The 12030-nt window shown below is 40.7% G+C and overlaps 1 protein-coding gene across 1 annotated transcript in view; it reads right to left on the reverse strand.

Annotated features, from left to right (window-relative positions):
* Positions 1 to 12030, reverse strand: part of LOC126162948 (Golgi apparatus protein 1) — a 166426-nt gene that overhangs the window by 110452 nt on the left and 43944 nt on the right. Inside the window, exons 3-6 of the mRNA XM_049919782.1 lie at positions 6884 to 7126; positions 6596 to 6776; positions 6261 to 6481; positions 6062 to 6183 (exon numbers count right to left, since the gene is read on the reverse strand). Of these exons, the coding sequence (XP_049775739.1) occupies positions 6062 to 6183; positions 6261 to 6481; positions 6596 to 6776; positions 6884 to 7126 (767 nt within the window). The remainder of the gene's footprint in view (positions 1 to 6061; positions 6184 to 6260; positions 6482 to 6595; positions 6777 to 6883; positions 7127 to 12030) is intronic.

Consider the following 12030-nt stretch of genomic DNA (forward strand, 5'->3'; position numbering starts at 1 on the left):
ACAGTGTTTGATGGAGGATACAGCAGTGTACCCGAATCATTTCTTCCCATCCTATTCCATTTTCGATTGGTGTGTGCTGAAGGAGATGCCTTATGATATGAAGACGATCTGTATAAATTGAAAGCAGTCATCACTACTAAATTATATTTTATTTTGCGATCAAGACTGATTTTTTTCATTAATACTGTAACATTACCCTCACGGCCGTTACTTGACTGCAAATTAGGCTACATAATATTTTTCATGAACTGTACTAGAACACAGTTTCTTAGAATTTTTTGAGCAGTGTTCACTAAAAATATCTGTAAGCGACTGGCATGCGACCATGTATCAGGGTGTATACCCGGACAAGAGGGGGGAGGGGGGGGGGGGGAATCCTGGATTTTTCCCAGAATTCCCAGTTAAAAATACACTGTTTTCAGGTTGAGAATACACTTTTACCGGGTGAAAATACTCTATGCTCTGGGTGAAAATATATACTTTTCCATGTTAAGTGACAATATAGTTTCCTTTGGAATAAGACTTATCAATTATTTGAGTAGTAAAGGTTTTATACGATGGGATAGAAATTCTCGCCACTTTAGAAACCAAACAAAAAAACAATGAGATCTGGAAACATCTTTGATGCGTTTTTCATATTAAGGAACTATAAATATGAATTCCATCAAATACATGACGGTAGCTTCCAAAGCACTGAATTCTTGATTGCGATGCGCTTTTGCCAGCCAGTCATAGCTCACGTCAGTCATCTCGCCAACTAATGACAGCAGATATTCAAAGTACGGGCTACATGATGTAGTCAGCCAACAGCAATATGACTGTAGGAAGTATGATACTTGGGATATTTGTTACGTATAACAACAACTAAAAGGTTGTACAGTTCCATACAAATATATTTTTTGTCCTACAAGGTGTAAAGCATGTTGTCACAAACATAGATCAGAATGAACTAACCACAGGTCCAGAGATGTTAGCTGAGCTACCTCAGGGCAGCAATATCATTCCAGGAAACTACACGGAGTTACCTCACCACAACACAAATTGTAAACTTTGATATAACCATTAAAGTCCAACTGAATAGAGGTGGACAACAAGCAAGACAAGCAGTTCCACGACTATATTTTCCACATCTCGGACTTGTCTGACAATGGTGGTAAATTGGAAACCAGGTAGAGGTGGTGAAATCACCTTGGCATGGCATTAACAGTAGGGTTTTTGACCATGTCTGCAACAGGCTTGTGGTCAGTGTAAATGGTTAGAGGGCATCCTTCAATGTCATCCTGGAAATAGCAGACCACCTCATGGATGGCCAAGAGCCCTCTATCAAATGGTGACCACTTCTTCTGAGTATCGGTCAATTTTCAAGTGAAGAAACACAACAGCTGTTTTATGCCAGCTGTCTCTTGTTGCAGTACCATGTCAATCACAGGCCGTTGGCATCTGTGGTGATTATGAGATGTACATCCGGTGACGGAAGGGTGTGGGTGACAGTTTGTGTGAGGCTGGATTTAATCTTGTTAAAGGCCATTTCAGGGAACCACATCAGGCATTATTTGTTGATGGTGTTCTTGCTGTCTATTGGCTCTCTCAGAGTCAAGAGTGTTTCAGCAGCAAGTGGGAAATGATGCCTTCAAAAACTGATGACACCAAGGAAATGTCTTAGTTTTTTTATATCCGAGAGGGGAGGGAGGAGGCAGATTTGTTCCCTTTCCTCCTACATGAGGTATATCCCCAAAAGATCAACTAAATGTCCAACGAAGGTGACACACAACTGCCATAGTTGGCATTTATCATTATTAATTATGACTCCGTTTGCTGTTAACTTGTCCAACATGGTGCATAAATGAATCTCATGTTCATTGGAAGATGTGAGAAAATTATTATGTCATCTGGTAAACACACAGAAGGCATGCCATCAATAAACCTCTGCCACATCTAAGTCATGTTTCTTAACCCATACGGCATTAATGAAAACTTGAACAGACTGAATGGCGCGATTACTGCAGTTTTTGGTATATCATCATCAGCCATAGGTATAGATAAATAGGCCCTTTTACAGCCAACAGCATTGTAAACAGTGGCACCAGCCAGTTCATGTGTGAAGTTTTGTAAGTTTGGTACGGGGTAGCTGTCTATTATAGTCTGGGCGTTGAGGTACCAATAATTGTCACACAATCACCAATTATTATCCTCTTTGAGGACAAGCTTGATAGGAGAATCCCAAGTAATGTTGGATAGCCATACAATACCAGCATGGCAAAGTTCGTCCACGATGGCTTTTGCCACATTGAGTTTGTGGGGATGTAGGTGGTGGGGATGGGGGTGACAGCGGACTGGAGAGCCAGGGGTGGTGTTGATGCGATGAACTAGCCAGTCACAGACAGTACAAACAGTCTGCAACCAGATGGACTGGCATGACATGGGGGCCGAGGGCATAGCAATAGGTGTTATTGTAACATCATCATCAATGGACAAATCAGTCGCAGAGGCATTGTCAACAACACTGGGTGTGGACGGGTGAGCACAATTAGATAACGGCACTTGACTGACCCATTTTGAGGCCAACATAATGACCGTCATCAGGCAGTGGGTGTAGATTTTGCAGAATAGTGAGCTGCTGCTAAGACATATGTACTCGCAAAATCTCTTGGCAATGTGTAAGCGGAGAAGGTCCTTGAATGCTCGCATATCCGTGTTGGAACGCCGGAGTTCAGAGCGCGTTGCAAATGTCATGCGGGGCTCATCCAGAAGTGTTTGACATTTCAAGATAAGATTGAGAGGCATCTCTGCAAAGTAGGATACAGCAGCGTATCATTGGCAGGAAGGGAATCACTGACCTTGTTGCTAATTGGCCATTACCCACCATGGTTCAGGAGCAAAGTGTGGTTCATTTCTGGCAGTAAAGGTAGTGCCCGAAGAAGTTGGCTCCTATGAAGCATTCCACCATTTCAGCCAGCACGAATGTCCGAGGCACAAGTGTGTGGTTGCCGAGATTGAGAGAGATGTAGGTGGTGCAACCGCACAGGTGAAGGTGAAAGTGTAGGGGAACCAAGAGATGATGGAATCTTACTGACGTCAGCTCCAGTGTCAACTAGAAGGTAAGAATTCAGTTGTGCATTGTAGACAAAGATGAGAGGGCCATCCAGTCATAGATGAGGCCTACAGAAGCTATCATGAAGCAGTGATTTGCGGTGACTTGAATAGGACGAGCGACCTGGTGTGCTGATATGATGCTGCGACATCAGTTTGGGTATGAGCAAGGCTGTTTCCAATGTAGTGCATTGGAGCCGAAGTGAATGTGGAACCAGCAGAGTTGGTGCATGTGGGTGCCCAATCGAATCACACTGATTTAACTGGAAGGCACACCGGTGGTAGTCGGACTGTAGGTGTTTGTTATGTTGGATGCCAACAATACTGCACGGAGCAGTAGCGGGTGCCAACGCTTGGCAAGGTTCGGCGTTTCCCAGCAGATGTCAGGTCGCTGGTGTCTGTGCAAAAGGAGGTGTGCAGTAGTGTTCAGGAGGACAGGTCAGGCATCGGCTAGGTCTGTCTGGGGTCATGTGATGCTGGCACTGTGGCTGTCAACTGCAGCACGGTCACAATGAGAATTAACAACACTGACCGGCTGTGTGTGTGTGTGTGTGTGTGTGTGTGTGTGTGTGTGTGTGTGTGTGTGAGTGCTAGCATTCTGTCAGCCAGGCGCAGCTTGAAATCTAGTTGAGTGTCCTTGTACGCAAGCATTGCCATTTGAATGCTTTCCAGCAGTTTTGATAGCCACAAAGTTGAAGCTTGCACCAAAGCATGAAAAGCGTTCTGTGGCTAAGTGAGCTTTCACTTATCACTAGATGAAGTTGCTGCTCTGACAAGTGGGACAGGTGCTGAAACAGAAGTGGCTTGACAGTCTCGTACTTATTTGTTTGTGTGTGCACATCAAGCAGAACGTCAATAATGAGATCAACGTTATCACCGAGGTTGTTGACAAGTACCGCAAGTTTTTCCATTGTCCTTAGTGACACCTGTGGACTGCATTATGCACTCACTAAGCATGAACCACAGTGTAGGCTAGTCTATGTTCAATGGAGGGAGTTTTGATTGATGATGTTCGGAATGGTAAGGTCCACAGTTATGTGAAGCTAGCACCATCATGATGTGGGCGTTGCCGGCGTGGTAGATATGGCAGGAGCAGAAGCATTGCGGACCTGCACATCATAAAGTGGCAAAGAGATATGGGGCAGGGAAGTGTCGGGGAGTGGTGTTTCGTCAAGAGCTGAAGAGAAACGAGAAACACAGTATGGTAGGCATGGCAGGCACGAAAGCGTCGGGAAGCGGTGCATCGAGATGAAATGATGGCATGTGGGGTGCATTAGATGGGAGCTGAGCATGAAGGTGGGCATGACTGGCAGTATGATGCGTAGTTTTGCTCCATAGGAGCCATTGGAGGCTGTGACTATATGGTACGCTCACAAGGTAATGAGTCTGGTAAGGCAGTTGTGATGAATTCAGGCATTACACATGCATGGAGGAGTCACAGAGTGTGTGTGTGTGTGTGTGTGTGGGGGGGGGGGGGGGGAGAGAGAGAGAGAGAGAGAGAGAGAGAGAGAGAGAGAGAGAGAGAGAGAGAGAGATATCATATATAACAGTGGCAGCTACAAGCGAATGCGAGGCAGGTGGTGGAGATGTGATGTCACTCAGATGATGTGGCAGCAGTAGTGCTGCTGATGACACAGGCAAATGCTGCAAGACAACATAGACCATGACAATCAGTGTGCTTTTACATGCAGGAAGATCACTCAAACCCATGTTATTTTATCCAGGAAGTAGTAAATAGTTGGAAATGGTTTGAGGATCATTTAGTGGGGGCCACTGTTGACCAACTATCGTGGCACTGTGACGGGTGTCCGTACAGTTTTGCAAAACACTGGGAATGTTAATAGATACAGATCTACTGGCACTAAAGGAGTATCCTCAGGAATAAGTGACATTATTTCCCATGTGGAAGCTTGGAGAACTATGTGTCTGACAAATGGGGCAGTAGGAAGCTACTGTTGGCCCGGAATAACATCTGTTGTCATAGTAGAATTGCTACACAAATAGTTACCCAGCATCATTACAGTGCCGTCACTGGTAAGTTCACATGAGAATTCGACTTATGTCATTGGCTGTTTTTGTGTGAAGCAGCACGAGTATGGTGTGGTAGATGTGGAAACAATGAAAGCATTGTTGTCGGTTCAGTACACACTGCAGGCTGGACACTTCACCCACGTTTTGGCAAAATTGTACCAAACTGAGGCCTGGAAAGTTCATGGAATTCACAGATGTTCACAAAGAAGGTGAGCCGGAGATAGCTGCGGCAATGTAGGACAATGGACCAGCACGGGACATTTTACATTTTAAATGAGGCATGGTTGAAATTTCAGGGTCAGCACTGCAACATAACTTATCTTGCATAAAACAAAATTTACTTTGAAAATAAGCTTTCTCAAACCACCATTTGCAATATTTTCCCACAACCTGGTAGAAGTGTAAACAGCTGTGACATCATGGTAATCAAAAGTAGTTTTTTTGTTACAAAGTATTTCATAATCTTCATCCTAAAGCCTTTGACACCTCTTGCTGTTGGCAGTCGCTTGTAGGTGCACTGTGTTTTGTTGCTGTAAATGACGCATTTTCTTTGGAACTTTTCAACTTTTATTTCTGCATTTTATTGCTGGAGTATTACTCTGCAGTAGCAGACTACAGCAAAATTCATTGTTAGAGTATCAGTTCTTACCAGTTCCAAAAATTTAACTGAAAACTGAAACAATGAAAAATTCCTGGTATTCTAAAAAATTCCCCAGATGTTCCAGGATGGAAAAATTCCTGTGTTTTGCCTGGATTTCCCAGTTGTCCCAGGATGTATACAATCTGTACATACATGGCAGCTAGTCAACTGACAACATTTATTTTCTTTGGAATGCAGAATTAACTAACTACCCAACACCCAAAATGTTTCCATAAACATATTAATAGGTGCTAAATGAAATAATTCCTACTTAACAGGAGAAAACAAAGCTCAATGTACCTCGCATCTCCTCCACGAACTTCCTTGCAAGCAGAATCCACTACTGGTTTACAAGCTTCTCTCAAGACTGGGTCAACACGCCAATCTTCACCTGCGTCGGCCTCTTTCACCAAAACTTCCAGCTGGAGGAGACATTTCATTAATTTCTCTTATATTATAGAAAGGAGTAACAAATTTCACAACTCTGATATTTACTCACGGCTCTTTGACAAGCAGGAGAGATACGCTCTTCTTTCCTTTTTTGTCTCGCATGTTCCATAAGGCAATGTATGGTTCTCCCTCCTACTTCTAACCCTTTACAATATTTTGAAATGTCATCTGGGCAACTTAAGACGATTTCCGGAGACAAGCGATAATCTTCCATTAGGATCTTTCTGTGCTCAATCATTTCAGACTGACATTCAGGAGTCACTTTTGTTCCTTTGAGTGGAAAAAATGTACAAAGATTATAAGGTGTAATACAATATTCTGAATAAGTTATAGATATGCAAATAAAATCTTGTACTGCAGTGATTAAAATTTCGAAATACTAACCATTTCTTATAACACTTTCCAAGCACAACAGTATTTGCACTAGACGTATTTCTTTATCATCAGATACAGACCGCCTGCAGTGAAATAACCTAATGTCGTCCTTACAAGCCCTAGCTAGGCCTCTACTGACTTTGAAATCTTCAGAAATCAATTTCTGTCGACGCATCAGCTGATCTTGGCACTAGAAGTTTACGAGAGAAAATAGTTTAGTGCTCTTTAACTATTCAAACATAGTTCTAATTTCATGATAACGCTTTTTTAGCAATTGGGCAAAAAAGGAAAACTCACCTCTTTACTCATTGTTTTGTCAAGTTTGTGCTCCATCAAGCATTTATAGACTCTCCCACTACCCCTTGGCATGTTAGGGCAGAAACGCTGATGATCATTTGCACATGCCAAAAATAACTGTCTGTCCAGTTTGATATCATCAGCTTGTATTTCTGATAGATGAAGTACTTGCCTGTGGCATCCAGCACTTAACTTCCTTATATACTTTTGGAGACAGGCTAATGTTTTTCCTTGTCTGAAAGCCTATTTCAATTTGAAAATATGGCATGGAAACAAAAACCAGATTACAACAACTAAATAATATTGTATACCAATTCCTTAATTGCAATTGTGTAATGGTATTTCCCCTTACAAGTGCCTATGATAATATATAGTAAGTGAAGACAAAAAATATTTTATATGAAAAGAAATGCTAGGCTGACAGGAGGACAAATAATTTTACTTCTTTGGACAAATTCTTAATATGTTCCACTTGCAAAAACCAAACATTTACACTGGACAATGTTTATTAGATATCATAAATGTTACGCACATACATATATTTTTAATGTAAAAAACATCATACTATGACTATGCTAAGAGTGAAAATGGCATTTTCGTGTATTATCTTTTTGTGTATGTGATTTCATATCAACATGAAAATTTCATCTCCAGCACTAACAATGTAAGTACCACTGGACAAAGTTCGAGAGAACTGTGCAATACGCTTTAAACAAGTAAAGTTGTGAGAGATGGAAAACACCCGCCTGGTTCAAGAGTAGTGTCAGAAAGCTACTACAAAAGCAAAAAGAGGTTTGCTGCAAGTCTGAATGTAGCCAAAGCCTCACAGATGAACAGACTGAACACAACTAAAACTAGCATCAGGAGAACGGCATGAAGTATTTAACCAATTTGAAAATAAAATTCTATCTGCTGGCTTGACAGAAAAATAGAAAGTTTTCTCCTTATTTTAAATCAGTAAACAGATTGAAGCAATATGTCGAGACACACTGTGACCACAGTGGCACTGAAAAAGAATGAGACAGTAAAGTCTGAAATATTGTCATTTTCTAAGAAACACAGAGGAAGATTTCCCTTAGTACTTCCTTTGAATCATATCGTGAATGACAAAATGACAGGTATCGAAACAAGTTTCCTTGGGACAGAAAAGCAACTGAACTCGCTCAACAGAGGAAAGGCCACTGGAGCTGACACGATTCCAACAGGACTCTACATAGAGTATGTAAAAGAACTTGTCCCTCTTCTAGCAGCAGAGTACCATAGGACTCTGGAGGAGCAAAAAGTTCCTAATGATTAGAGAAAGCGCAGGTCATTTCCATTTTCAAAAAAGTTCAATGAACAGACGCACAAAACTATAGGCCTCTATTTCCGATATCTATCTGTTTTAGAATTTGCAACATTTTTTTAAATCTCTATATTATGACATTTATGGAGACCAAAAATGTTCAATAGATGAATAAACTTGGATTCCAAAAACAATGATCAGGTGTAATCCATCCCCACTTGCTCTGTTCATCCACGAGACCCTGAAATTAGTAGATACAGGCACCCATGTATAGGCTGTATTCCTTCATTTCTGGGAGGCATGCGATACAGTTCCACACTGCTGCCTAATGAACAAAATTAGAGAATACAGAATATTAAACCAACAGTGTGAGTGGACTGAAGGGTTTGCCCCAAAATAATGCTATAGGACCATTACTTTTCACAATATATATAAATAACCTAGTAGACAATGTCTGAAGTTCCAAGAGGCTTTTCACCAACGATGCTGTTTCATACAGAGAAGTTACAATGGTAGAAATTTGCAGTTTAACTCAGGAAGACCTGTAGAGGGTCCAACACTTGGGGCAGGGAAGGGTGATTGACCCTCAAGATAAACAAATTTAACATAACAATATTACGAAAAGAGGGCCCCAAACAGCCATGCTGGCCAGTAAGACAGCATGTAAGGTCACTAGAGCATCACCTGAACATGCACTATGTCCAGGCAGGCAACATTTTGGTAGCCGATTGCTTAGCTAGAGGAATTCAAGAGGGACAGTATCATGGGACTACAGGAGGCCAGGTAGTCCTATTGTCATACTGTGCGCAATCAGTCATACACACACCACTACTGCCCATCGTTGACAGCAATAGATACTGGAAGACACACATGCTTGGCATACAGGATCTGGATGTCTGATTTGCACTACAAGGAGGGAGGACTGCCTATTTTATTTATTTATTTATTTATTTATTTATTTGTTCCGTGGGACCAAATTAAGGAGAAGTCTCCATGGTTATGGAACGAGTCAATACATGAAATTATAACACGATAGTAGAAACAGATAAAATGAAATATAAGAAACATTTTCACACGACAATTCGTAAGTTTAAATAAAGAAAATCAACAATGTAACACTGGAATTTGCTTAATTTTTCAGCTCTTCCAGGAGCTCCTCGACAGAATAGAAGGAGTGAGCCGTGAGGAAACTCTTCAGTTTAGACTTAAAAAGTGTTTGGGCTACTGGTAAGATTTTTGAGTTCTTGCGATAGCTTACTGAAAATGGATGCAGCAGAATAGTGCACTCCTTTCTGCACAAGAGTCAAGGAAGTGCAGTCCACAAGCAGATTTGATTTCTGCCTAGTATTAACTGAGTGAAAGCTGCTAACTCTTGGGAATAAGCTAATATTGCTAACAACAAACAACATTAAAGAAAATATATACTGTGAGGGCAATGTCAGAATTCCCAGACTATTGAATATGGGTCGACAAGAGGTTCCGAACTTACACCACATATAGCTCGAACAAGCCATTTTTGAGCCAAAAATGAATCAGAAGAATTACCCAAAAAATAATACCATATGACATACGCATATGAAAATATGCGAAGTAGACTACTTTTCGTGTTGAACTGTCACTTATTTCAGATACTGTTCTTATGGTAAATAAAGCAGCATTTAGTTTCTGAACAAGAATCTGAACATGGGCTTTCCACAACAGCTTACTATCTATCCGAACGCCTAGGAACTTTAACTGTTCTGTCTCGTTTATAATATGCCCATTCTGTCTGATCAAAATATCGGTTCTTGTTGAATTGTGAGTTAGAAACTGTAAAAACTGAGTCTTACTGTGATTTAGCATCAAATTATTTTCCACAAACCACCAACTTATTTCATGAACTACATTATTTGATAATGTTTCAATATTACACACCAGATCCTTCACTACCAAGCTGGCGTCATCAACAAACAGAAATATTTTTGAATCACCTGTAATACTAGAAGGCATATCATTTATATAAATAAGAAACAGCAGTGGCCCCAGCACCGACCCTTGGGGAACGCCCCACTTAACAGTGCCCCATTGGGACTGAAATCACTACCACTCTCAATATAGCAGAGAATTACCTTCTGCTTTCTGTTCTTAAAGCAAGAGGCGAACCAATTGTAAGCTACTCCCCTGACTCCATAATGGTCCAACTTCTGCAGTAATATTTTGTGGTCAACACAGTCAAAAGCCTTCACTAAATCAAAGAAAATACCTAGCGTTCGCAACCTTTTATTTAATCTGTCCAAAACCTCACAGAGAAAAGAGAATATAGCATTTTCAGTTGTTAAACCATTTCTAAAACCAAACTGTACATTTGACAGCAAATTATGTGAATTTAAATGCTCCAGTAACCTTGTATATACAACCTTCTTGACAACTTTAGCAAACACTGATGGCATAGTAATAGGTCTATAATTGTCAACATTATCCCTGTCTCCCTTTTTATAAAGTGGCTTCACTACCGAGTACTTTAATCAGTCAGGAAACCGACCACTCCTAAAGGAAAAGTTACAGATATGGCTAAGTACTTCAGTATTCTGCTAGATACCCCGTCATATACATGAGAGTTCTTGGCCTTTAGCGATTTAATTATTAACTCAATCTCCCTCTTGTCAGTATCATGGAGGAGCATTTCAGGTAACAGTCTCAGAACACTTTTTTCTACAAGTGCTATATGATTCCCTGTTGGGACTAGGTTTCTATTTAGTTCACCTGCTATATTCAGAAAGTGATTATTAAATACTGTACATATATGCGACTTATCATTAACACGGACATTCCCACTATGCACTGATTCTATATCCTTGACCTGTCTCTGCAGACCAGCCACTTCCTTTACGACTGACCATATAGTTTTAATTTTATCCTGAGACTTAGCTATTCTATCTGCATACCACATACTTTTTCCCTTCCTAATAACTTTTTGAAGCACCTTACAATACTGTTTGTAATGGGCTGCTGCACTTACATTTTGACTGTTTCTAGCGTTTTGATATAACTGCCACTTTGTTCTACAGGATATTCTTATCCCTCTAGTCAGCCACCCAGGCTGCCTGTTTGTGCTAGTACCATATTACGAACGTTCTAATGGAAAGCAACTTTCAAAGAGCACGAGAAAAGTCTTGAGGAAAGCATTATATTTATCGTCTACTGTATCAGCACTATAAACATCTTGCCACTCTTGTTCCTTGATAAGGTTTACAAAGGTCTCTACAGCAACTGGATCAGCTTTCCTAAAAAGTTGACAACTATATTTAACATGTGTTGCAGCACAAAAATCTTTTAGAGTTAAAACTTGTGCATCATGATCTGAAAGGCCATTCACCTTTATGCTAACAGAATGCCCTTCTAGTAATGAGGAATGAACAAAAATGTTGTCTATGGTTGTTGTACTGTTCCCTTGCACTCTCGTTGGAAAGAATACAGTTTGCATAAGATTATATGAATTAAGGAGGTCTACCAGCATCCTTTTCCTTGCACAATCACTTATACAATTAATATTGAAGTCACCACATATAACTAACTTTTTGTATTTCCTATAAAGTGAACCAAGAACCTCCTCTAGCTTTAGCAAAAATGTTGTGAAATCAGAATCTGGGGATCTATAAATAACAACAGTTAGAAGTTTAACTCCACTAAATTTAACCACACACCTGCACAACATTCAAACACCTTTTCAGTGCAGTACTTTGAAACATCAATTGACTCAAATGGGATACCGTTTTTCACATACATGGCTACTCCCCCACACTGCAAAGAGCTCCTAGAAAAGCTGCCAGCCAACCTCTAACCTGGTAAAGGAAGCCTCTGAATTATCTCCTTATGTAAGAAG

Source organism: Schistocerca cancellata, chromosome 2, assembly GCF_023864275.1.
Source record: "Schistocerca cancellata isolate TAMUIC-IGC-003103 chromosome 2, iqSchCanc2.1, whole genome shotgun sequence".
Classification (NCBI taxonomy): Eukaryota; Metazoa; Arthropoda; class Insecta; order Orthoptera; family Acrididae; genus Schistocerca; species Schistocerca cancellata.